Below are 27,685 nucleotides of genomic sequence, written 5' to 3'. Positions count from 1 at the left end.
CAGCCTTCCTGTACTTGAAGGGTGCTTACAAGCAGGAAGGGGGAGAAAGTTTTTACACAGTCTGATGGTGACAGGACAAAGGAGAATAGTGTTAAACTAAATGAGGGGAAATTTAGATAAGATGTCGATGAAATTTTTCACTCAAGAGTGGTGAGGTGCTGGCACAGCTGCCCAGAAAAGCTATGGTGCCCCATCCCTGGAGCTGCTCAAGGTCAGGTTGGATGGGGCCCTGGGCAGCTGAGCTGCCGTGGGGCAGCCCTGCCCATGGCACGGGGTGGGACTGGGTGGGCTTTGAGGTTCCTTCTAGCTAAAGTGAGTCTGTAATTCTGTGATAGTATTTTTGTATCTCTATACTAACTTGGCAGTTCCCAAGGCACACTAGAAGCTAATTCACTTGAGCACGTGGCAGTGACAAGCTGACACCTCAGCGTCCATACAGCAGACAGAAAGAAACTGGATGGGCAGCGAGGGACAAGCTACAGCTGCCACGCCATGGGGACCAACACAGGTCTGACTGTTCATGCCAAGGAAGGTGAGCAGCCCTTTGCACCTCAGTGCTTAAGCCCGAGTGAGGACAACGGTCGCGGCTCGCTGAGCCCTGCCCCGAAGAGGTGGCGGCGGCGCCCGCAGCCTCAAAGGCTGGCGAGGCGACCGGCACGCGGTGCCGGCGCCAGCACGCATGCGCGTCCAGGGGGCGGTGCCGGCCCTTCGCCTCCCGTCCCGCCCCGGAAGTGGCGCAGCGCGGTCTCGTTCCGAGGTCGCGGCGCCAAGACGCGGTTTCGATTCTTGGCCGCAGCGCGCTCTCGAGCCGCGCGCTCTGCTCCCTTCCGGCTCCTCGTCTTCTTCCGCTCGGCAGGAACGCAGCGCCAGACGGGGGAGCTCGCGGGTAGGCGCCAAACGCCGCCGTTGCCGCCATCGCTGCCGGACGTTTTCCGTCTCCTCGGCTTCCCAACATGGCAGCGGCGGGCGGCAGCCGCGGGGCCCGCAAGCTGATGCATTTGTCTCCACGCGGAGGCGGGGATCGCACCGTCTTTCTCTTCGACCGGCGCCGGGAGCAGGCGGATCAGGACGAAAAAGTGCTCAGCTACGGCAAGAACAACTACCGCGGCTTCCGCAACGCCGTGTGCCAGGTGCAGGGCGGCGGGGGGAGGGGGGTAACGGAACGCGTCGTAACTCGTCGCCCCGGCTCGGCAGGGACAGGTGCGGGCGCCCCGGCCGCCGTCGCCGTTATCTCCGCGGGGAGGGCCGAGGAGAGCCGGGGAGGGAGCCCGTGCCGCGCTCCCGCGCGCAACCCCCAGGCCCGCTCCGCCCGGCGTCGAGCGGAGGGGCGGCCTCGCCGTTGGGTGGCGGCGGCGGCAACCGCACGGCGGCGCCCCCGCGCGGGGAACCGTTGAGCGGCAGCTCCGAGCGCCGCGGCGGGTGGGAGCGTGGCTCGTTGTGCTGTCCAAGGTGGCGGCGGCGGCGAGCGCCGCCTGCTGGCTGCGCGGGACTCTGCCTCGCGCTGCGTTCGGCCCTCTTTCGTTTTACGAAGCAGCGGCTCGCTCTGCCTTCCGGCTCCGCCTAGGTGGCGATCTGCGTCCGCGCGTTGAGTTCGGAGTGCCGGCAGCGGCTGCTGCTGCTGCCCGTTTTCTGTCTCCGTGCTCTTCGCTGAGGCTGCTATCGCGGCTGCTCCGAAAGTAATGCCTCCTATTTCACGGTGTTGGCAGTAGAGGCTGAACCTTCCCACCAGTATTCCGTTGCATGTTGTTGCCGACTGACAGATGGCAGCAGAGGGGTAGTCTGACAGAATAGCAACTTGCATGAAAGCACGTGTGGAGCAAAGGTGTGTCAGTGAATTTTCTCCATGTGGAAAAAGGGGCAGCCATTGACATTCATTGACATTTGCTGAACGTAGAGACTAGCCAGTGGCTGTGAGCACTGTGAAGCAGTGGGTGGTACGTTTTAGTAGTGGCAACAGTGACAGTGGATCACCTGCACTGGTGCAGATAACTGCAAATGTGGCATGCAGACTTTTCTTCAAATTTTCTGAAAATGCATAACTAATGGTGGTGACTGTGTTGAAAAATAGTGGTTTGTAGCTGGCAATATGCTCTGTCTTCTGTAATAATGTTATTGTGCTCTTTGTGTCTATTGTATCTTCCATGGAAGTAAGTGGGAGGTATTATTTTTGGAGTGACCTCTGTGTGTGCCATAAACTTATTGAACAGTGCTTTACACTGTGAAGCAAAACAGATGCATCAGCTGTAAATTTTGCACTGATTTGTTCTACTGAAATACTCAGTTTAGTTCCTTTATGCAGCGCAATTAGCACCTTATTCCTTAGGCTGTATATTTCTGAAGAAAATTGCGCGGTTTATCCTGCATCTGGGCAGCACTTTGTCTGGAACTGTGGGTGCTCAGAGCCAGCAAAAGTTCCTTCCCACACCGGCCTCTCTTTGGGTGGCTCTAGTAGTAAGTCTTGTTTTGAGATGCTAATTCTTTACAATAGTAGAGCTGATGCTAAATGATGATAAAGTGACCCTTTATACCTCGGAGCTTTCATTGTGCGCCTTGTGGACGTCTGACTTCGAATGCACCTCAGTGTGTCTGGGTGGATTGTTTGATGGAGCCGGTAAACACTGATAGGGGGGAAGCTGCCAGACTTGATGCGTCCAGGAAGACTGAGATGTGTTGTGTGGCACATTGACAATGGGCAGGTCTCTTGTTAGACTTCTTGAAGAGCGCTCTGGCATCTTAGTGCCTCTGGTGGTTTTGCATGTTGTGTTTTTCCATGTGTACTACTCAAATGTGAAGCATTTCTGGCATCTTGTAAGTAATAAGTTCAAGAAGAGACATCCTTTTGATAAACTTTGAATTTAGATAAGAAAAAGAATGTTGTGTTTGTTTTATTCCAACTAGAGACCATCTGAGTGCAATATTAGTCGTATGCAGTGTATCTAGCAATGTTCATTCCTATGTTTATCCTGTCTGATGGCTCAGGCTTAGTGCAGGCTTGTCTGTGGGTATACTTTCATATGCAGTTTGTCATGAGACTGAGTTGCTGTGCTGTCACAGTTGCAGCAAGGGTGGCCATGCATCTGCAAACTGGCTGTGAGAATGGTAGTGCTTGGCAAAGATGCTGTATATAAGTTAAGCTGTTGGAACTAATTCTGCTGGAAAAATCTTGATACAGCATGAGAAAATAGATATCAGGTCACATGGGAGTAGAAGGAGATAGTAAATATTGAAAGGGGTATTAAGTATGATTGCTATCTTTGATCCCAAATTCTGTAGCTAAGTAACTGGTGGTTCAGACAGATGCTAAGAGATGGGTTTAGGCATGTATTCATTTCCTCAGATTATTGTCATGGAAAGTATTGTTTATTATTAAAATATTTGTTATTCAGTTTTGAAGCTAATATTTGTTTTTGTTTTGAATCAGATTTTTGTCACCAAAGGAATTTTGATACTGCCCCCTAACAATATCTTAATGCACAACAATGTGGTTGGATGTGGCTTTATATGCATACAAATTCATCTTTCCTTTTGGCGAGGAGTGTATATAGTACTCACTATTCTTCCTTCCAGTGATCCTAAAGCCGAATTCCACTAATTTAAAATTTTCTGTAAGCTTGACTCTTCAGTTCAGTACTGTTGAATTTATGTGGAGTATTCCTTATAATTTCAGTCCCCAGAACAACAAAAGTTTGAGATAAGTGAATGAAATAGGAAATTTTCACTTCTTTGCACACCAGCATTGCTTGCACATTTTCTTGTATTTTGTTATAACTATCCTTCACCATTTATCCTGACATTTAGAGGAATGAAGTCAGGAAAGCCAAGGCCCAGCTTGAAATAAACTTGGCAAGGAATACCAGTAAGAACAAGAAAGGTTTTTACAGGTACCTCAACCAGAAAACGAAGATCCAGTAGGACTCGCAGCCCCTAGTGAGTGACATAGGCAAACTGGTAACAACAGAAAAGGGGAAGACTGAGGTACTTCTTTGCCTTGGTCTTTTCTGTTAAGTGCTAATTGCACAGCCCTCAAGTGTTCAATTTGGTAGGAGGGGATAGATGAAGAAGCATCCTTCGCACTGTAAGCATGGATGAGGTTTGTGACTGCCCAAGGAACTTGAGCATCCACAAGTCCACAGGTCTCAATAAGACGCATCACAGAATCCTGAGGGAATTGGCTGGTGTGGTTGCCAAGGCACACTCAGTGATATTTGAAAAGTCACGGCAATGAGGTGAAGTCCCTGGTGATGGAAAAAAGGCAACATCACTTCCATTTTTAAGGAGGGCAAAGAGGAACTACCCTGGGAACTGAAACCTGTCAGGGACATCTCTGTGCCAGGAAAGATGATGAAGCAGATGCTCCAGGAATCTATGCTGAGGCATGTAGAAGGCACGATGAAAATATTGGAGAACAAGTGTGGCTTCACCAAGGGCAAATCCAGCTTGCTCAATTTATTGGCCTTCTATGATGGTGTCACTGCATCGTTGGACAAGGGAAGAGCTACCAGTGTCGTTTATCTGGACTGCAATAAGGCAGAGAGAGATGTGGAGAGATGTGGATTTGATGTGTGGAATGTACGATGGATGAAGAACTGGCTGCAGAATCTAGTCCAGAGAGTGGTGGTCAATGGCTTGATATCTCGATATCTGGAAATCAGTGACGAGTGGCATCTCCCAGGAGTTGGTGCTGGGACCAACTCCAACTTTAATATCTTCATCGGTGGTGACACTGAGTTGTGTAGTGCAGTTGACACACCAGAGGGATGGGATGCGATCTGGAGTGTCCTTGACAGGTTTGAGTAGTGGGCCCAGGTGAACCTCCTGAGATTCAACAAATCCAAATCTTGCACTCGGTTCGGAGCAACATCCACTACCAATACAAACGGGGGGATGAAAGGATTGAGTGCAGCCCTGCCTTGAAAGACCTCTTGGTACTGGTGAATGAAAAGCTGGACAGGAATGATCCCTCGCAGACCAGAAAGCCAACCACATCCTGGGCTGTATCAAAAGAAGTGTGGCCAGCAGGGTGAGGGAGATGATCCTGCCCCTCTGCTCTGTGCTGCTCTGTGCTGATGAGCCCTCAGTTGGGGTACTGCATCCAGACACGGAGTCCTCAGTACAGGAGAGATGTGAACCTGTTGGTGTGTGTCCAGAGGAGGGCCACAAAAATGATGCAATGGATGGAACGCCTTTGCTATGAGGACAGGCTGAGGGAGCTGTGGCTGTTCTGCCTGGAGAAGAGAAGACTGTGGTGATGTGATAGGGACCTGTGAATATCTAAAGGGGAGCTGCAGGAACGAAGGGGACGCTTTAGCATGGTCTGTAGTGATAGAGCAAGGGAAAATGGTTTCAAGCTCAAAGAGGGTAATTTAGGTTAGATATAAGAAAGGGTTTTTTTACAATAAGGGTGGTGAAGCACTGGAACAGTTTACCCAGGTGTGTGCTTGGTGCCTCATCCCTGGAGCCTTTCAAGGCAAGGCTGAACCAGACGGTGGGCAACCTGTCTAACTGTCGTGTCCCTGTTCATTGCAGGGGAGTTGGACTATATGACCTTTAAAGGGCCGTTCTAACTCTTAAGAATTCGGGGATTCTGTCATTGGAAGATACTTACCTCTACTGAGGGGCTTGGATTGTTGTATGTCTCTTTTCAGCTGAAGTTCTCTGGCTCGAATTGCTAGGAGCACCTTGTTTTGATGCTGAGCTAGTAGGGATCCTTCCAGGTTCTTTTCAAGGTCACACTGTTGTTTTTTTTTAAGTAGAGAGACCTGCGTTGAAAACTCCATAAAAGTTTTATATCATACTAAGCGGTGTTTGAAATGAAGTATGAGACTGAAGAGAACTATTGGCAATGAATGTAGTGTTAGCACTTAGATATGGATGGAAGGCGTTCATAATTGGGTCTTTAATTCTTTTGACACTTTTCATTGCTATTGAGATCTTGTGGTTTGGAGAAATGTGTATGTGCGTAGAAGGTAAATATCTGTAATTTAAGGAAATACTTAAAATTTACTCATCCCAATAAGACAAAATAATTTTGTTTTAAATTTTTGTTAAGTCTTTTGTTGAGCTTCTCATTGTATCCTTCCATTCTGCCTTTTTCCAGTTAACTAAGATATGTGTCAGTATGCTGGTCGGCAAAAATGATGTTCATTGAAAGGGAGAAACACAGCTGTAGTATGGGGAACTCAAGAAAGAAGTGTAATTTTTTTTGTGAATACTTGCTTGCCAGTGCCTAATGGAAAATGTTTAATGACATAATTTGTGATGAATGAATGCATATCACTAGAGGGCAACTCTTACATCTTTTAAAGTGCTGTTTTGGTACCATACTAAAATGCTGTTTTGATAAATTTGCACAGTATGAGTGCTGAATTCTTAATAATGAGATCAATCCACCTTGCAATGATTGTAATTTTGTATTATAAAGCCTATGTTGTGTTATTTATCAAGGAACTAGAACACACTGTTTAAGCTTGCCATACACAAAACCTAAGGCAGGTGTGTAAGTCTGAGCAGTATTTAAGTTTTTCCAAGAGAATTGCCATGTTGTATCTCAGGCTTTGCTGAAGTGCTTATGTGTAGCATCTTTGGTTTTGTTGCTGACTTTGCAGTAGGAAGAGGATACAATTTGCATAACTGTGCACTTGGGTACTATGTTATTATATGTACTACATTAGTAAATGAGTGAGTGCGTTGACTGATTTCTAATGGCATGTGGTTTTTAAGTTCCTGCTCAGATTTGAACGGTGATGATACTTGGATCTTCATTCCCTGAGTATTATTTATCCAGGTGCAGCTTTCTGCATGCCCACAAGTACTTTCAGTTTTGAAGAGTGGCTTCCAAATTCTTGCTTGTTATCTCTAACAAATGATGACATACTGTATGTTTTCATGACAGTAGCTGTACAGAGTTAATGGCAAAACTGTGGTATCTGTGTTCTTCAGCATTTGTGATTTTGGTTTTAGACAGAATGACTTGTTGATTTCCAGTGAAAGTTTGTACGGATACTGAACAAGTCTACTGACAGCGTGTTCTTTGCATGAACTTTAGAGCCCTAGGCTTACATCCTACAAATCTTGGAAAGATCTACAGGTAAACTTCCTCTTATGGACAAGATTTCATAGAACTACATGTGTGGTTTCTATAGAACGCTTCTGCTATGAAGTCACCTTCTGTTGTTGTTTTCTTGTTGTGATAATATTTTTTTCCAATATAATTGTGATGATATTTTAATTGAAGATATTGCATAAAAAGTTATAATAAAATTCAATGATGAAATATATAATGAGATACTTCATGTTTCTCTTGCACCACCTTTTTGTAAATATTTGTGTCAACTGAACTTCTGGAAGTAGAGAAATGTAAAAGTGATACAGAGGATGAGACACACCAAGTTCACCTGTTTTATCTTGTTCAATTTAGTCTTTAGTTTGAGGTGATTGTCAGTAAAGAATGCTTGGAGAATGTTTCAGAACAACGATGTTCACTACTGTCTGTTTTTTTTTTTGTTTTGTAAATAGGTTGCCTATAGGGAATATGTGTATCTGTGCAGTGGCTACTGGATATTCCTCTGTAATGTACAACTCTGAGCTTTGAGAAATGCTGATAAATTATTTCCATCTGTTTCAGATGCGTGTGTTTTTGTAGAGACTGTTGGTATCAAAAGATGTTCTTTGTTTTTGTTGTGACATTAATCGTATCCAGATGAGCTTGCCTTAAAGTGCTTATTATATGTGCTCTGCTACCATGAGTGCTAAATTCTAGATCCGTCCGTACAAACAGATCCCTAGCAGACTACTGTTAGGCATCAACTGAGTGATTCAACAGAGGAATGAAAGTATTTATCTAATTAGCACTCTTTGGAGCTATTATTTATGATTGTTCCCAATCACTTCTAGCAAGATCTTAGTTTCTACATCAGCTGTTTATATCTTGCTATGAATGACCTCAATATTTTTCAGTCATAAGAATAATTGAAAGATATAATACAAAAATCTGAAGATCCAGTAGGTAGTAGTGAAAAATAGTTGTTTTCATTTTGTTGAAAATCTGTGATTTGAGAATAAAATCCTTTGTAGTTTCGTCCGCTTGTTGATCTAACAGATTTCTTTCAATTTGGACTGATAATTCTTTTTAATAAAGCAGGATGACTAAGTGATAAATGCATTCTGAGAATGTTTACTGTAGGAGGACAGAGAGCATTTTAAAGGTGTTGAAGTTATTTATTAGAAACAACATTTTGAGATGGAAAGTCTGGGTTGTAAGGGGTTAAATATCTTCTGTAAAGATACTGTACTCTATGGTTTGCTATTCTGTGTCTGTGTATGCATAGAGTTGGGCTAACCAGAAGTTAAGGCGTGTTATTGAGTGTATTGTCCAAGTGCCTTGAACATTAACAGGCATGGGCGTGCGCCACCCACCTCTGTAGGAAGCTCCCTAGGGAGCCTCTTCAGGGCCTGACCCCTCCTGGGATAAAGAAACATTTCCCAGTGCCCAGTCTGACCCTCTCCTGGCAGCTCTGTGCCATTCCCTGTCCTGCCATTGGCTCCCACGAGCAGAGCCCAGCACCTCTCTCTGCCTCCCCTCCTCTGGGAGCTGTAGAGAGCAGTGTGGTTGCCTCTTGACTTCTCCAGACAAGGCAGCTCGATATCCTTGACCATCTGTTTTGTTGCCTTCCTCTGGGTACTTTCACAAGGACTTTATTATCTATCTTACACTGAGCACAGTATTCAAGGTGAGACCGCACCATCACTAAATACAACAGGAGAATCACCCTTCTGACCAGCTGGCTGTGCTGCAGCCCGTAATGTATTTCACCCTATTAGCTGTTAGGCACACTTCTGCTCACACCGAGCTACAGACACGAACACCCCCAGGTCACTTCTTGCTGAGCTGTTCTTTAGTGAGACAGTTTGAAAAGATGACACTCAGTATTCTATACTTCTTCCAGCGTTAGGTATAACTGCTAGAAGCAGGTCAATGATTGTGTATCTTTGTGTGCTGTTTCTCCTTCAGTGATCAAGTCTATCCATGTTCCTCCAATATATGATGCTATCTATACACACAAAATTGAACATTTCATTATTTAGCATCATTTCTAAAGCAAACAGTAAATACAGAAGCAAAATCTGTAACAGTGTTCTGGAAGGTTGGGACCACATTCATAACGGTTTCTCTTTGCTGCTTATCCATGTTCCTTATTGGTTTTCTTCTGCTCTCATACAGGTCAAGCCCTGGGAGGCTGGGAGGGAGAAGTTCCCTACTCTGACATGGGTGCTTTGTGAGTCACTTGAAAATGGCTAAGCACCCTAACAGTACTGACAGTAACCAGCTAGTATATTTTAAGTTTAATGGATGTGGTTGAGTTGCATCAGAAAAGCAGAAAGTCAGAAAATCTTGTCCAACTTTATAGGTACATTAATCACAGTGTGGTCCCCACAGTGACACAAAGAATAACTAAATAAAGTATATGGTTGAAGTCCAAGGGCTGCTCCAAAGGTAGTGCCTCCTATTTTATGATGTTGGTGATATGGCAGTAGAGATTGAGCCTTCCCACTGGTCCGTTACCTGTTGTGTGACAGATGGCAGCAGAGGGGCAGTCTGACAGAATGGCATTTGACATGGAAGTGTATATGAAGCAAAGGTGTGCCACTGAATTCCTCTGTGCAGAAAAAATTGCACCCATTGACATTCATTGACACTTGCTGAGTGTTTATGGAGACCAAATAGTGATTGTGAGCACTGTGAGGCACTGGGTGGTGTGTTTCAGCAGTGGTGATAGCGATATGGAAGAGATGCTGCATTCCAGATGGCCATGCACAGCTGTCATGGAACGAAGAGTCATCTTAGCTCATCTTTGTGAATCTGCAGATTACAATCAGGGAACTGTGACAGAGCTGAAGGTTGGTTTCAGTACATTGCAAACAATGGTGGCAGTGTTGGAAAATAGCAAAGTTTGTGCTAGGTGGTTCCCATGCATGCTCACACAGGAACAGAAAGAGCGCCATATGCAAGTTTGTCAGGTTGTATTGAGCCAGAATAAGACTGAAGGTGACAGTTTCTTGGATTGCACCATTGCTGGTGACAAGACACCATCATCACTGCAATCTGAAGTGAAAACAGCAATCCATGGAGTGGTGGCATGTCAATTCCCTGTTGGCGAAAAAGCTCAAGACACAGCTCTCAGTGGATACAGTGATGTTCACTGCCTTTTGGGATAGGAAAGGAGGTGATCCTTCTGGATTTCCTGTAACCCAGGCAAACATTGAACTCTGACTGCTCCATTGTGATACTGACTAAGCTGGATGCTCAAACTTCCAGAGTCAGTTCACAGAAGAAGACCCCCTTTCTTTTGCAACGTGATAATGCCAGGCTCCATACCAGTTTGAAGAATGTGGAGCATATTGCCAGTCTTGAGTGGACAGTCCTTCAACACCCACTGTATAGTCCAGATTTGGCTCCTTCTGACTTCCATCTCTTCAGACTAATGAGAGATGGACTGTGTGGGTAACATTTACCCGGCAATGACACCATCATAGCAACTGTGAAACAGTGGGTCACCTCCACTAGTGCAGATTTTTTACAAGCATGTGTTTTGCTCTTATTATTGGAGGAAGGGGTTTGACATATGTATACCCTTATGAAGATTGAGATGGCAAATGAGGCTAAGTGCTGTCTGATGATTTATTATAGATTCTAAGCAACTAATGATTGCAGGGAAGATGGGGAAATTAGCAGTAGTAAAGAGAGAAATCCTAAAGAGCAGTTTACAAAGCTGGAATAGTTACCACCAGGAATCCAGAGATGGCTTGTTCCATAGGGAAGCAAGTTGGTCAGTGATGTCTCATTGACCTGCTTGACTGCAGTTCAGTGGAGGGGTTATCCTCCTCTACCTTGGAATTCTTTGGGTTTTTATCCTCTTTTTAGTGTTCTGTTGGTTACCAGGGGCAGCAGTTGATTGTTGGGGCACTTCTGTTTGATTTGTAAGTAAGTATTAAGTAAGTATTGACCCCAAAAGCTTGTTGAGCAGACTATGTCTCAGATGGGTGCCACTGAACAAGCTTGGAGTCAAAAATTGTTCCAGATTCTTACAGCATGGCAGGCAGGTTCTTGTTTTTCGCTGATGAAAATGGTGGTGCCAATGCTGACGAGTACTGTTTTGCAGCTGAGAATTTCCTCCATCAAAGAGTGTTATTGTGTTCCTTGTGTATGTTATACTTCCCATGGAAATAAATATGAGGCATTATTTTCAGAGCAACCCATATAGATTCTCACCAGCAAAAGCTTTTAATATTCTCAGATAATTTTCACACAAGCTTCAGCCATGTCTCTTGTACATCTCTTCTGCTGCTTCTGGAGTCTTCTCTTTTTGTTCCCCAATTTGAGCAGAAGCACCATGTGCTCTTTTGAGTGTTTCAAGTGTTGGTGCACAGTGGGTTGCTCTCATCTGTTTGAGAGCCGTCTTGTATGCGCTGTGGCTGAGTCAGGGCAGTTCATGATCCTCTCCCACACTGATCACCTCTGTAGCACTCTGCCATATGCACTTATACACCCTCAGGTGTAGTTAGTATCTGTTGATCAGCAGGTAGGTTAAATGGCTCCTAGTAAACTGCTGTAGTTGTTTTTCTAGCCAATTCCTTGCAATTTTCTCTACGTTTTAGAGTGGATATTGGGACAGTTTGACCAAGGACCACAGTGAAGTATTTTGGTAACTTTGCTGATGGATGCTAACTGTATTTTTAATCACATGGTTAACAACTCGAGGGAAGATAAAAAAGCAAACCTATGTGATGCAACTTTAAGCAGCAGTTTGGGCACTGAGGGTAGGAAAAAAGGGCAGTAGGAAATGGTGATATTAAATTGCCGCATGTAATGCGAGAACTTCAGAGAAAGATCAAGCTAAGAGAAAGCTCTTGTAGGTATTGTGACCACTGTATTTGGAGGTTGATAGAGTTAAACAATAAGAGTTGGCTTTCGCCAGAGCTTGATTCTCAAGGATTTGGAAAGGCAGTAAAAATACAGATATTTGATATCTTATTTTTATAGAGAGATTAATGCCAAGATGCAGAGATTAGGGCATGTAGAGCCATGTGTGCAGAGGCATGTGGAAAACAGAATAAAAAGTACAGAGCAACAGAAACATAACCACAAGTTGCAGACTGCAGAGGCAAATTAGTTAGCTTCAGAAAAACATACTGGAATGTTTTAATGGTAAATAATTTTCTAAAAACAATCTTAGATTTTCACATGTGATAAAATTGGAGAACAATATTTTCATGTGTAACTGAGTATAGTAAGTGTTTGGTTTAATACCTTAAGAGTGCAGTTAAATGTGGGCCATCTGGATATTTAATATTGCTGTTTTAGTTGCTCAGTCTGAAGCAGCATTAACTCTTTAACTGACTGCACATGATGTTATAATTTGAAATACCAATAAGAAATCATAGAACCATGACATTCCACACCTCATTCTATATCACTACATCATGCTTAATATATATAAACAAACAATAATTAACATGCATTAAACACACACGCAAATATAATATGCATGGAAATACTGACTGCACTCCATCAAATTCCTTTGTACGCACTGAACATTCCCGTTTTTCTGCATTAACCAGCAAGTGGACCCATGTCCCTGAGCAAAAAGAGTTCCATGGAGAGGTCTGGCCTTTCCAGAAGCTGGAAGGACCCAAACTGCTTTTCCCAACACGCTCTTTACTTGCGCTACAGGGACCTTATCTCCATCTACAGTATGTAGGGAGCTGGGCTGGGCAGGACTATCTCCATTGATAGATTCTTAAGTATTGACCAACCAAATGGCTTCTGCCAAATGCTTCTTCCAGTGTATAAATGTTCTGCTATCCATTGCTTTCAGTGTAGATTTTAACAACCCATTGTATCATTGAGTTTTACAAGAAACTGGTGCATGATAGGGGATATGAGAAATCCACTCGATGCCCAAGTGTTTACACGAGAATTTTGATATGAGTCCCATTCTCTGACTCAGCGCTTTCTGGAGTGCCATGTCACCACAGGACTTGTTTCTCCAGACCTAATATGGTGTTTCGGGCAAGTAGCATGGGGTACTGCATATGTTTCAAGGCACCTGGTGGTTACCTCCACCATGATAGGCGTGTAATGCTCACCATAATGGGTTCATGATAAGGTGACATAATCAACCTGCCATGCCTCTATATTTTTGCCATTACCCTTTCCTCTAGAGAGGTTTCATCCTCTTGGCTTGTTTAATTGTCGTGCGTATGTCACAGTCATGAATAACTTGTACAATAGCATCCATAGTTAAGTTCACCCCTCAGTCTCTAGCCCGCTTATATTTTGCATCTCCTCCTTGATGGCCTGAGGTCTCCTGAGCCCATCAAGTTAGAAATAATTCAGCCTTGCATTGCCAGTCCAAATGTGTTTGAGCCACTTCAGTTTTGGCGGCTCGAGCAACCTGATGGTTATTCTGTTGTTCTTCAGTAGCCCTACTCTTGGACACATGACCGTCTATGTGACGCACCTTTATAACCATATTTTTTGTTCGGGCAGCAATGTCTTTCCACAGTTCAGCAGCCCAAATAGGTTTACCCCTTTGTTGCCAGTTATTTTGTTCCCACTGCTGTAACCCCATAGGGCATTTGCCACCATCCATGAATTAGTGTAAAGATTAAGCATTGGCCATCTCTCCTATTCACCAAAATCTGAGGCCAGTTGGACAGCGTTTACCGCTGCAAATTGGCTTGATTATCCTTTCCTTTCAATGGCCTCTGCAACTTGTGTAAGAATGCACACAGCAGATTTCCATCTGTGATGCTTCCCCACAATACGACATGATGCATCTGTGGACAAGGTATATTTCTTTTCATTTTCTGGTAGTTCATTGTATGGTGGGGCCTCTGTAGCATGCGATACTTCTTCTGCTGGTAATGTTCCAAACTTTTTGCCTTCAGGCCAATCCATGATCACGTCTAAGATTCCCAAATGACTGAAGTTCCCCACCTGAGCTCATCGTGTAATCAGTGCAATCCGCTTATTCTAAGTAGCATCAGTAGCGTGATGGGTGGAAGGAAACTTTCCTTTAAACATCCAGTTGAGCACCAGCAGCTGAGGTGCTAAAAGGAGCTGCATTTCTTTACTTTGCAAGCAGCCCGAACCGCTTCATACACAGCTAAGATCTCCTTTTCAGTTGGAGTGTAGCACTCTTCGGATCCCCTGTATGCTCTGCTCCAAAATCCCAGGGGTCGGCCTTGGGTCTCTCCTGAGGCTCTTTGCCACAAACTCCACAAGTGGGACCTTTCTCTCCAGCAGCACTGTAGAGGATGTTCTTTACATGTTGTCCGTACTGGCCTCAGGGCAGTGACTTGGGCTATCTCCTACTCAATCTGCTCAAAAGCCTGCTGCTGCTCAGGACCCTGTGTAAAATTATTATTCTTCCATATCACCTGATAAAGGGGGCTTGCAATGAGGATATAGTTTGGAACATGCGTTTTCCAAAAGCCCACTAAACTCAGAAAAGATTATTTCTCTTTCTTATTAGTGAGTGGAGACATAGCAGTAATTTTGTTGACCACATCCATTGGGATGTGACAATATGCCCATCTTGCCACTATATCTAGGAACTGAATTTCCTGGGCAGGTCCTTTCACTTTGCCTCGCTTGAAATTGCTTAATAGTGAAACCAGCATGCGGAAGGATCTGAATTATTTACTCTCCTTTTTTGAAAACTTCCTCTGCTATATTGCCCTACACAACGTCATCAATATACTGCAGGTGCTCAGGAGCACTGCCCTGTTTCAGTTCATTTTGGATCAACCCATGGCAAATGGTTGGGCTGGGCTTCCACCCCTTGGACAAATGGTTCCAGGTATACTTAACACCTCTCCAGTTAAAAGCAAAGTGTCCTACATTCTGTGGCCAAAGGAGTGGAGAAAAAGACATTAGCAGTGTCAATGTTGGCATACCATTTGGCTGCTTTTGACTCCCATTCATTCGGGAGCTCCAACATGTCTGGCGCAGCAGCACTCAGTGGGGGTGTGACTTCATTCAGGCCACAGTAGTCCACTGTCAGCCTCCATTCTCCACTGGCTTTACGCACTGGCCATATGGGGCTGTTAAAAGGTGAGTGAGTTTTGCTGACTCTCAGCTTACATGTAGGGAACAGGGAATCCGTGTTAGTGCAGTACTGCTGTCTGTGCACCATTTTTGCAGCAGTTCGTACCTGTTGCTCTTTTACTTGTAGCAACCCCACCACAGATGAATTTTCTGACAGGCTGGGCAAAACAAACAACTGCTTAACATCTTCTCTGTCTGCAGCAGCTATTCCAAAGATGCACCAATACCCCTTGATATCTTTAAAATGCCCCCTTCTGAGGTAGTCAGTACCAAGTATACATGGAGCCCTGGGCCAGTCACAATAGGATGATTTGCCAGTCTTTACCAGTGATGCTTATTTTGACCTCCAGCACAGTCAACTCTTTGGAACCCACATTGACTCTAGAAATATAAATTCTGTCCATTTGTGACTTAAGGGCGTTAGAGTGCACCAGTGTCTAGCAGTGCTTCATATTTCTGTGGTTCTGATGTGCCATACCATCGAATCCACACAGTCCAGTACACTCTGTCATCCCTTCCACCCTCCCTTCCCCTCTTCCATCTGAGGGCAGGGCCTCTAATTATTACTTCTATTGTTCCCTCCCCTGAGTCATGATCAGGGCACTTAGAGCTTTTGCCCTGTCCCGGGGCAACTGGAGCAGTCACCTTCTTAGAGGAGTTTGCCTTGGTGCTTGATCTGTCTTGTAATTCTTTTACCCACGCTTGAAATGTAGAAGTGGGTTCTTTATACCACTTCTTCATATCTTCTCCATGCTCACGTAGTATTTTCAAAAGACATTATGCGATGTAATCTTACTATTGTCAGTTGCTCAAGCAGAAGGTTGTCTACTTTTAATAGCTGAGATACTGGATGATGCAGGTGGGGAGGAAATTTGGTCAGCCTCTTAGGTACACTGTTCTAGTATCCAGATCCTCATTAGGTGTCTCTGATGCCACCACAGGTTCATCATGATGAAGCATGGTAGACAGTTCCTCCATCGTATCTTCTTGTTTACACTCCATTCTATGCAGTCTTTCAGTTACTTTTGAAATGGCTGAAATATATGTTTGTGGAGGGGTTAAATATAGCTCAAAATCGTAAAGTCTAATTATTGGTTCAGATAAAAGGGTCTTCTTTGCCCTCTGTCATACATTCCTGCTAGTGCAAAGATGTACTTTTCTGATGCAGTTCTTATGAATTTTTGCCACACACTTGGCTTGGTGTATACCTGACTCTCTCAGGATCATGCTCTTGGTGTAGATTTTCAGGAATTAATGTGGGGTCGTGTAACATTTTAATCATGGCAAATTCTCTCAAATAATGGATGCCTTTTTCTCTAATAGTCCATTTCTTTAACTCAGGCAACAGATCTTCTTTGAGTGGATATTTTTCCTTTAGAGCTAATAGCATTTGCTTTCAGAGGGTGAAGGCCCCATCCAGACCTCTGTCTGGATGAGTTCTTAGCAGTGCTTCCCAGTTGGAGATCTTCCATTTATCTGAATATTGGCCCCACTGTCCCAACATTGAAGTAACCAGGTGTCAATGGGTTTGTTCTGGTGCCATGAAAAATCTTTTCTTGAACCTCAAATTTCAATCATTTTCAGAGGTGGAGTAGTAAATTAGTTAGCTTTAGAAGAATTGAGTGTTTTAATGATAAATAATTTCCTTAAATTTGCTTGGATTTTTTCAGATAAAATTAGAGAACAATATTTTCACATGTAACCAGTTATAATAAGCATTTGGTTTGATGCCTTAAGAGTGCAGTTAAATATGGATCATTAGATATTTACTATTGATGTTTTAGTTAGTCTGAAGTAGAATTGTTCCGTCTTATTCTTCAGCCTCCAAGGTGGTTGCCCATAAGAGAGTTCCTCTTTAAAAATTCTATTTGTTTCCTTGAATGTTTAAGTAGTTAAGAAAGCAAAGAACTCCAACTAAGTTGAGGAAGCAAATTATGGAATTCAAGTGTGTTTTACTTCTGAATTAATGTGGAAAAAATGTCAGAACACTTTTTAGTAATTTTCTGGCAAAGTTAGTAGAAAGACCATTGATATTTCCATTTATCTGAATATTTAGTGGACTAACTGATCGTAACTAGATTTTCTCCAATTTTGTAGGCATTTGACATATCTTCTGATGAAAACTTTGTTATCACCACAACAAACAGAAAAGAAATTACAGAAGACAACTTCAGTAAGTATCTTAGATAGCGAAATAAATACAGGCACCTCTTATATTGATTGTAAAGATCACATGGTGACTACACAATTATATGCATTAATTAACTGGAAATAAAAATTGTGAAATAATTTGCCAAGAGTTTTACGAAATTGGCTTTTACAAAAAGTTTTTAACAAGTGCTAGTTAGTATGGTAAAAGCTATATAAAGTGAATTTTCTACTTCCATTATGATTTCTGTAAATAATTAGGAAAGGAATGGCTCATAAATAGCTGTTACCAAACAAAACCTGAATTATTTAGCTTGGAAATATGCAAGGATTTTTTAATCAAGACCTCTTGCCAGAAGGCTGAGTTGTCAGTACTCAAGCAAATACAGAGATTATCTGTGGCTAAACTTGTACTGTTTTAGATAAACTGGATAGTACATTGAACACTCTCCAAAATACTTTATATTTTGTCTTCATTGCAGAAGAACTTGTTCAGGATGGAGTTACTCTTTATCTACTACAGTCAGTTGACCAAACCCTGCTTTCAGCAACAAAGGAGAGAATTGACTTCCTGCCCCACTATGATACACTTGTCAAAAGTGGCATGTATGAATACTATGCCAGTGAAGGGCAAAATCCTTTGCGTAAGTATAAATAATATTGCATTAATGATGTTTATATGACTGTGATGATTAAGAACAATGCAATTTCAGTAGTAGCTGGTAAAAAAAATGTAGTCTTAGCTGTTAAAGGAAACTTAGCTAAGCTTTTTAAATAAATTGCTCTCTTAGAAATGACTTAATCTGGTTTCATATGCGGCCATTTTTACAGAGGTATACCTAAATACATCTGCAAGAAGTTTGGGTATTTTAGATGTAAAATGACTTTAATCTTGATGATAATCTTGCAAATGTCATCAGTTTAGATCATCATTGTTATCATCAAGCTTTGTCTCTTGTATTTAAAATGCAACTTGTTTGAATTTGATGACTAGTTTTAATACAAGTTACTATAGAATTTTTTTCTACTGTTCCATCTCTGGTTCTACAGGGCTTAGCTTTTACCAATGAGAACAAGTATTACTTAAATTATATATTCTTCAGTTTTTATCTAACTCATACATTAAATATGTAACTTAAAGCATTTTGTATTCCTCTACTGTAAAAAAAAAAAAACTTTCCGTTTATGGTTTCTCTAAAAATTTTGTTTGTAGCTATGATTACTTTTTAAATATATACTTCTATGTATACATGCTATGGTTAAGTTCATGCTCTGGAGGGATAGTGAGACAGGTAAAGAGTAAAATTAGGAAGGTCAACTTCAGGAAAGCTAAATTCCAGCTCTTTAGGGAGTTGGTCAATGGAAGACCCTGGAAAACTTTCCTGATAGGCAAGGGTATGGAGCAGAGCTGGCAGATCATTGAGAACACATTGAGAACTCAGGGTGCAAGAGCTCACCATCTCCAGGTGTGTCAAGTCAGGAAAGGAAAGGAATGCAAGAGACTGGCATGGCTGAACTGAGACCGGCTGGTCAAACTGAAGAGTGAAAAGAAAATACACAGGCAGTGGACACAGAGAAAGGTACTGTGGGAAGAGTATAAGGAAGCTGCTAGGCTGTGTCAGGATGGGGTCAGGAAAGCCAAGGCCCAGCTTGAACTGAATTTGGCTAAAGATGCCAGAAGGAGCAAGGCTTCTATAGATAACCTTAAACAGAAAATGAAAGTCCAGGAGGGCATGCAGCCCCTAGTGAGTGGTAGTCACAAGCAGGCTGGTGACAACAGGCGATGAGAAGGCTAAAGTAGTTAATAACTTTTTGCCTTGGTCTTCTCTGATACCTTGCTCATCACGCAGCAATCAAATGTTTGATTTGGTCGGAGAGGATTGGGGGAGCAACATCTCTCCCACTGAAAGTGTTGATCAGGTTCACAATTATCAGAGGAACTTGAACATTCACAAGTCTACAGATCCCAATGAGAGGCATCCCAGAGTCCTGAGAGAATTGGCTGGTGTGGTTGCCAAGGCATGCTCAGTGATATTTGAAAGGTCACAGCAATGAGGTGAGGTCCCTGGTGATGGAAAAAATGTAACATCACATCCATTTTTAAGAAGGGCAAAAAGGAACTACGCTGGGAACTACCAACCTGTCAGTGTCACCTCTATGCCAGGAAAAATCATGAAGCAGGTCATGCAGGAATATGCTGAGGCATGTGGAAGGCAGGATGGAGATATGGGAGAAGGAGCATGGCCTCACCAAGGGCAAATCCAGCTTGATCAACTTATTGGCCTTCTATGATGGTGTCACTGCATCGTTGGACAAGGGAAGAGCCACCAGTGTCATTTATCTGGACATTTGACAGTGTACCCCATAACATTCTTCTCTCCAAATTGGAGAGATGTGGATTTGATGTGTGGAATGTACGATGGATGAAGAACTGGCTGCAGAATCTAGTCCAGAGAGTGGTGGTCAATGGCTCAATATCTCAATATCTGGAAATCAGTGATGAGTGGCATCTCCCAGGAGTTGGTGCTGGGGCCAATGCTCTGTAATACCTTCATCAGTGACATCAACAGTGGGCTCACGTGCCTCCACAGCAAGTTTGCCGATTACACTGAGGTGTGCAGTGCAGTTGACACACCAGAGGGATGGGATGTGATCTGGAGTGTCCTTGACAGGTTTGAGCAGTGGGCCCAGATGAACATCTTGAGGTTCAACAAATCCAAATGCACAGTCTTGCACTGGTTTGAGGCAACATCCACTACCAATACAAGCTGGGGAATGAAAGGATTGAGCGCAGCCCTGCCAAGAAACAACTGTTGGTACTGGTGGGTGAAAAGCTGAACAGGGGCCAGGAATGTGCTCTTGCAGCCCAGAGAGCCATCGGTATCCTGTGCGGCATCAAAAACAGCATGGCCAGCAGGGTGAGGGAGATGATCCTGCCCCTCTGCTCTGTGCTGATGAGCCCTCAGTTGGGGTACTGCATCCAGATACGGAGTCCTTAGTACACGAGAGACATGAACCTGTTGGTGTGTGTCCAGAGGAGGGCCACAAAAATGATGCAATGGATGGAACACCTCTCCTGAGAACAGGCTGAGGGAGCTGGGGCTAAAGGCTCTGTGGTGACCTGATGGACCTTTAGTACCTAAGGGGAACTGCAGAAGAGAAGGGAATTAATTCTTTAGCAGGGTGTTGTGATAGAGCAAGTGGAAATGGTTTCAAACTCAAAGAGGGTAGATTTAGATCAGGTATAAGGAAAATATCTTTTTCAGAGTGGATGGTGAGGCACTGGAACAGTTTACCCAGTGTTGTGGTGAATGCTCCAGCTCTGGAGACCTTCAAGGTGAGGCTGGATGAGGCCCTGGGCAACCTGGTCTAGTTGTAAATGTCCCTATTCATTTCAGGGGAGTTGGACTAGATGATTTTTAAAAGTCCCTTCCAACTCTTAAGGATTCTGTGATTCTATGATTTAGGTCCAGCCCAGCATGCTCAAAATTGTCTAGAAAAATACATGAATATCAAGACTTAAGCACAGAACTTCCCACATCTATTTATTTTTCAGAGGAATCTCATCAGTATCTGTAAACACCAACTGTACTTTTAAGTACTATTCTTTTTGTCACCCCCCTTTCTTTCTGCCCTGCGTTTACTACCTTCCATCCATCCCCCCAAAATACACTTTTTTGGTTCAGTGTCTGTCTAGTTCATTTTGTTCCTAACAGCAGCTGGTGTCAGAAATCTGGGATTTAGTATGAAAACAGAAAGGCAAGGATATAACAGAAGTGATAGAGAGACTTCTGAGTTTATGCCTGGAACAGGCATAAACAGTCTACTGTTTTCTGTAAGTGTATCCAGTTACCTTCTGAACCATGTACATTTCTATTATTCACAGTATTTTCTAGTTTTGATCCCCCCACTTAATTGCACGTTATGTGAAATACTGTGGGGTTTTTTGTATACATTGATATAACTACTTAAATGTGAGAAAAGCACTTCTAGGTGAATGTGTACATTGCAGCAGACAGTCCAACTCATTCTGTTCTCACTTGAATAAACAGTACTACAATCAGTACTACAATGAACTACACTTGTTTTCATAGAAGGAATTGTTAAATCTTACGAATTCTTTAAGAATGTGGAATAATTCAGTCCTGCACTTTATATAAGCAGTCATGCATTTTGCTGCTATCAGTTCTCTCCCCTGAAATGCACCCGTCAGCAGGAAAACCTTATTGCTCATTTTGATAAGACTCACAATGCTGCTATGAAATCACAAAGGATGATACATGCACACATAGTTTTCCTTTTGTTACTGGTGCTGTTTGTTTGTTTCCCATTTCCTCTCTGTTCGCCGTAAGAGGCACTTTCCAGTTCTGTCACTTCACATTATGATCACTTTTGTGCTACAGAGGTTCTGCCAATCTTTGCATCATGTAGAAAATGTTTGTAGTGTTCACAAATACTATGTTCGTTGTCATCAATTTCAAAAGGACAGCATTAAAAGTCGTTGACATACTATTTTAAAAGTACATAACTTCACTATTAGAAGGCATCTGAATAACAGAAGAAAATAGCAACATGCATAAAAGCATCCGATTTTACAGTATGTTTTGAATGTATCGTGGCATCTTTGTCAGATTGATTTGTTTGATATCCTAATTGATATCCTAATAACCCAGAAGAAACTACTGAAAGCATGCATCTGTTTTTGAAGTATTATCTTTTAAGAAAATGATTTTAATGGGGTGATTTTTTTTTTCTTTAATTTCTTCAGCATTTGCTCTTGCTGAGTTGATTGACAATTCTCTATCAGCTACAGCTCGAAATACTGGTATTCGAAGCATACAGATTAAATTGGTAAGTCAGAAATACACATTTTTAGTAGTTCCCCCTTTTTTTTGTGATGTTTTCCAAGCTGCTCCCTGTTTTTTGTGGTTCTTTTTCCCCCAACAGTTATTTGATGACTCCAATGGAAAACCAGCTGTTGCTGTGATGGATAATGGAAGAGGAATGACTTCTAAACAGCTTAACAACTGGGCAGTATATAGATTATCAAAGTTTACAAGACAAGGTGACTTTGAGAGGTTAGAAAGTTTTAATTATATTTATGTACTGGAATGATAATTACATAATCATATTTACAACTGGAAAATTGCAGGTGCTTGTAGAATATCATTCTAAGAAGTATCTCTATAACAACACTTAGCTGAAATCTGTCATTCTGTGATTACATAACAATGCATATGTATTTCCTGTAAGTAGAAAATTGAGAAACTTCTGCTAATTTTGTGATACTGGGAAAATATTTTTCTCTACTGGTTTCCCAGAGGAATAATGAATACAGGGTTTTGGTTTAGGTTTGTTTTTTTTTTTTTTTTACTTAATTGTACAATGTAATGCAAAATTATACCTAAAGATGTCTGTATTTATTGAAGAGAGCTAGAGGCAAAATGAATGCAGATTTTTTATTATTATTATTATTTTTTTTTAAGACGAAAGAGGTTTTAAAGAGAAAATAGAGAATCTGTGCCCAAATAATTTTGTGCCTGTACAATCTGGCTTAATGCTTCTGTAAGAAAAATTCAAACCAAGAATCATGTACAGTTCTTGAGTTTTAGTTACTTCTTAAATGCATTAAAAGCCTAGGACGGGATTCTCTGAAGGTCAACACCATGACTACCATCAGAAATAATTGGTCCTATGAGAAATTAGTGAAAAACAGTACGGGAGCACTTGAAAGTGATAATAGAGATGGAAAGGCTTGGAGTTTTGATTTCTTTGGTTTTTAATCTGATATGTATAATTTCTGGACTATCTGATCCAGTAATTTATAAATAAACACTGCTTTCTAAATTTCCTCCAGGTGAATTCAGTAACAGTAGAAATGTATTTTTATGTCACAGGTTTAAATTGTGAGTTGATAACGTGATGAGGGCATAGCTGTAAATTGCATCTGTTACTTACCTACACCTTTTCATTTGTTATAATATAAAGAACAGATGTTTGTTCTATTGCTTGCTTAAACTGGGTAAGATTTAAATGTGTGACTGACTTAAGGTTGGTTTGCTACAATGGGCTGAAATGTCTTATAAGGTAACTTAAAGAGGAAAGGAGAATGCGTCTATATCTTATCTTTTACCTTAAAAAAAGAAGTAAATCGATTCTGGGCACATAAATTGTAATCTTTGAAATGAAGGATATTTGAACAGAGTAAATGCAGGAAGAATTTAATGCAAGCTATTAACATCAATTGTTTACTTTTTTTTTTTTTTTAATGACAGTTGGCTTGAAAATTTATTAAATGTACTTTCACTTCCAGCGATCATTCAGGATATGTTCGCCCTTTGCCAGTGCCTCGTAGTTTAAATAGTGATATCTCATATTTTGGAGTTGGAGGTAAACAAGCAGTGTTCTTCGTAGGGCAGTCTGCCAGAGTAAGTAGATATCAGTCTTTAAAACTTATTTTAAAACATATTTACATGATAAGATTGTTATTATTTTAGCTTTTTATTGTGCCATTAAATTACTTTATTGTTCATTTTTAACCCTTGTTCTGATTTTAAATACTTTTTCTTAATGCAAACAGATGATAAGCAAACCTGCGGATTCTCAGGATGTACATGAACTTGTCCTTTCCAAAGAGGATTTTGAAAAGAAAGAGAGAAACCAAGAAGCAATATATTGTGGATTCATTCGAAACAGAAAGGTAAGTAGCTGTAATGCTTTCTCAGTTTTAAAGGAAAGCATTTTCCTGGCTAACATGACTTTTTGTTACATCAATCTGGGGGGGGTGTGCTTTTATCATTTGCACCACCTGCAGGTTGTAATGTAGAAGGAAGTAATGAGAAATTTGTTTGACAATTTATGGTAGACATGTTTTTGTATGTTCTTTTTTCTCTTTCCACTATGATTTTAAGGACAGAAATTCTGTACAGTTTGACATTGCATCTTACAGAAATATCTAAATATATCTGAAAGCTTGTTTGTTTTGTCATGTGTGAAACATAAAGAAAAATGTCTGCTCTCTGATTTATTATAAAGTAAATTAGGGAAACACTACTTAATACTTCACGTTGTATAGAAATCAGTAGAACTACTGTGCATATGGGGGAAAAACTCCAACTAGTCCAACAAAACCCAGCACTGTCACAGATCTTTGCTAATTTTGTAAAAGAAATTGTCTATTTAGTTGAAAATGGAAATGAAAAGTCCTCATGGCCTACATGAAGAAGTAAAGCTTAAGTAAAAAGTAAGAGAAGGAGGGAAAGAAGTTGTAAGGATTTGCTGCCTTTAAAGAATAATTGCATATTTGAAGCATTGTATTATTAAAGGAAGTTACTTTTGCAAAGAAATTGAGATGAAATTAATATCGTGCTGAAGGTATTCTAGAAAAAAAGGTACAACTCTCTTAAGAGAGATAGTATTGATGGAACACCAGCTGATCATATTTTGATGTATACCAGGCACCTTTCTTAACTACTTATTCTTCCTTCAAGTAAATATGTCTTTTTATCTGAAAGTGATCTTATGAACATAGGGGAATATGCTGTGGTAGTTTGGTGAAAGCTATTTAAATAATCCTGTATGTTAAGGAGATTTCTTTAGTCCATGGAGAAAGTAAGCTTTAACAGAGCACCCTTGACTAACAAATTTTGCTACCTACAGTTAGCTCAGAATTGTATCCTTCCACCTCCTCAGTGACATGTTACTGTTACTCTTGCTTTCCTGGAAAATAAGATACAAAGCTGCATTTACTACAGTGTGAAAAAACTATCAGTTTTCATTTGAAATCGCTACAAAGATCTCAGTTGTATTCAAAGTATCTTCTTTTCTGGATGAAGCAAATGTAAAAGATTATCTCCTGGTGCTGCAAGAAACATTGTATCAACCACTTCATTTCTGTGCAGCTATGAGTAAAGTGCATCCATCCAGGAAAAGACAATCAGAACTTCATTTGTCTGTGATATTTCAGCTGGAACTGATGCTGCACTTTACATTTCACAGCCATAGAGTGTTTCTTCCACATCAAGTTCTGTTTCAAGAAGGAGACTATCCATTTAAAAACTAAGATATTTTTTTTAATGTCATGATGTGCTTTAAAAATACATTTTGTGCATGATTATTCCGTTTGAATTTGATTGAGAATTCACATCTCAGAAGGCTACATTAAGCATGAATGCATTTGTAAACTGAACAATTAAAACACCGTGATGAGTGCATTGAAAATGAACCGGATCAAGGATGTTGGATTCTGAGTTCATTGAATTTAACTTAGGAGCTTTTGTTTTAAGCATTAATCCTTGGTGATTCTTAGCATCATGTGTTCTGCATTCTCTTTCTGTTCTGTTTTCTTTAATCCTTTCAGATGTGAGTACAGAAATTCAGTTTACATTTCTTTTCTTATTTTACTCTTTTTTTTTTTTTTTTTTGTAGCCATCTGACTCTACTCACATCACAAATGATGATGAAAGATTTCTTCATAGTCTAATATTAGAAGAGAGGGATAAAGAGAGTTTCACAGCAGTTATTATTACAGGTGTTCAACCAGATCATATGCAATACTTGAAAAACTACTTTCATCTTTGGACAAGGCAGCTGGCGTAAGTTGGTGTTTTATGTTTGATTTAAAATAAAGCTACTAATAAAATCAGAGAATTATGAGTTACTTTTTGTATTTAATCATTCCATTTTTTGTGTTAAGACTTGATGGATATTTTGTCAATGCCCCAATTAGTCTTACCTGTTTCTTTCTGAAACTAGCACAACTGAGAAAGTTGTCAATCCAAACAGATGTTTATAAACATCAGTACCAGTGTGACTTGATAGTTTTTAAATAGTTATCCATCTAATTATTAGTCTGTTCAGTGCAATTATTACATTATTAGTGCAAGTATTAGTTGTCTGGTTGTGAATAACTTTATAGCTGTCAGAATAGCAAATTAATCTCATAACTTTACTATCTGACCTGCAAAACTGTGATGTTTCAAGGCCATGAGAGCACCTTTTAAATTGTGGAAGGGGTGCAGAGAAACTGCTGAGCAGTGTGGGCACACCAGTCTGCTCTAAAGTCCTGAGCAGTGAGAGTACAAGGAGCTTTGGTCTGAAAGCCAAGATCTCTTCGGATGAGGATGCATTTAGTGGGGTGGATGTCAGAAGCAAGGAGATGTAACAAGATGTAACACTTGCAGGTGCATTTATTTTCCTTGATGCATTCAGTCTGTACCAGGTATACTTGTTCATTGAGTTGAATAGAGTCAATAATAAGATAATAAAAAGAAGCAGAACATTTTAATCTATAATGTTCAATTTTTCTAATTTCAATTTTTTATAACATATATTTTCATTGAAAATGTATTTCAGGCATATCTATCACTATTATATTCATGGACCAAAAGGAAATGAAACTAAAGCTGTGACAAAAGGTGTAAGCCCTTTCAACAACATTGACATTGAGGTAAGAAATTTCATGTCTATCTTTAAAAATTCTTCTTTTGTGACAACTTGTTAAATATTGTGCCTGTTTCTCTTTATTTTGAACTATAGTAATCTTTCAAGATACACGTGCAATATAATTCTTTTGAAACAGTGTTACTGCAATGCATTAACTAATTTATTTTGCTAATGTAGTTAACACAAGTGTCAGAAATTCTTATTACTGTGGGTGTTTGGTTTAAGGAAAATTTACTTGCTTTGTTTTTTTTTTCTAGATTTCTATGTTTGAAAAAGGAAAAGTACCAAAAATTATCAATCTTAGAGAGATAAAAGATGATATGCAGACACTGTATATAAATACTGCAGCAGATAGTTTCGAGTTTAAAGCACTTGTTGATGGAGATGGTATAGTGGAAGGAATAATCCGATACCATCCTTTCCTGTATGATAAAGAAACATTCCCTGACGATCCATGTTTTCCAAGTGAGTATAATGCTTACTGATGACAAGGTTATCTACTGCAGACAATCCTACTACTCTGAGTGTTTTAATGAAAAAGAAACATTTAAATTGAAGCATCAATTCTGTGATAGAACAGAAAACTGTACCTGCCATCGTTGGCTGATGTGGTAACTTGTACATGCAAATATTGATCTTTCACGTAGCTCCCTCTGCTGTTAAATTACAAACAGAAAATGAAATCTGTTTGAAACATTTCCACTTTCCTAACTATTAGATCTTTGCTATGAGCACGCCGATTCAGGACACATTAGTACCAGAATACTGCAGTGAACAACATATAAAATAAGTCCTAAATATAAGATTTGTTTTATCCAGTCTTGATTTCAGATACTAAGTGTTGGAAAAAAAAAAAAAAAAAAAAATCACCACCATGTGAAATTATTTTAACAAAATAAATTATGAGTTTAATAGCGATGAGATTTTACAATACTAGAAAAACAAGACATTACAGTAAGTGGTGGTAAAGTATTATTTATT

At 40.9% G+C, this 27,685-nt stretch overlaps 2 protein-coding genes across 3 annotated transcripts in view; one reads left to right on the top strand and one right to left on the bottom strand.

The window, feature by feature from the left end:
* MYOM1 (myomesin 1) overlaps positions 1-27,685 on the bottom strand; it is a 289,844-nt gene that overhangs the window by 37,910 nt on the left and 224,249 nt on the right. The window lies entirely within an intron of this gene.
* SMCHD1 (structural maintenance of chromosomes flexible hinge domain containing 1) overlaps positions 743-27,685 on the top strand; it is a 79,115-nt gene continuing 52,172 nt past the window's right edge. Inside the window, exons 1-10 of one of the 2 annotated variants that reach the window (XM_052703412.1) lie at positions 743-1,130; positions 17,210-17,285; positions 17,743-17,904; positions 22,029-22,111; positions 22,208-22,338; positions 23,574-23,688; positions 23,841-23,960; positions 25,688-25,854; positions 26,615-26,708; positions 26,962-27,169. In XM_052703412.1, the coding sequence (XP_052559372.1) occupies positions 954-1,130; positions 17,210-17,285; positions 17,743-17,904; positions 22,029-22,111; positions 22,208-22,338; positions 23,574-23,688; positions 23,841-23,960; positions 25,688-25,854; positions 26,615-26,708; positions 26,962-27,169 (1,333 nt within the window). In that variant the 5' untranslated portion in view covers positions 743-953. The remainder of the gene's footprint in view (positions 1,131-17,209; positions 17,286-17,742; positions 17,905-22,028; positions 22,112-22,207; positions 22,339-23,573; positions 23,689-23,840; positions 23,961-25,687; positions 25,855-26,614; positions 26,709-26,961; positions 27,170-27,685) is intronic. The other variant, XM_052703411.1, reaches the window with a different exon arrangement.

Source organism: Tympanuchus pallidicinctus, unplaced genomic scaffold (assembly GCF_026119805.1).
Source record: "Tympanuchus pallidicinctus isolate F22 unplaced genomic scaffold, pur_lepc_1.0 scaffold5, whole genome shotgun sequence".
NCBI classification, from domain to species: Eukaryota; Metazoa; Chordata; class Aves; order Galliformes; family Phasianidae; genus Tympanuchus; species Tympanuchus pallidicinctus.
The sequence above is the reverse complement of the archived record's forward strand: the minus strand, read 5'-3'. Positions and strand labels throughout refer to the sequence as shown.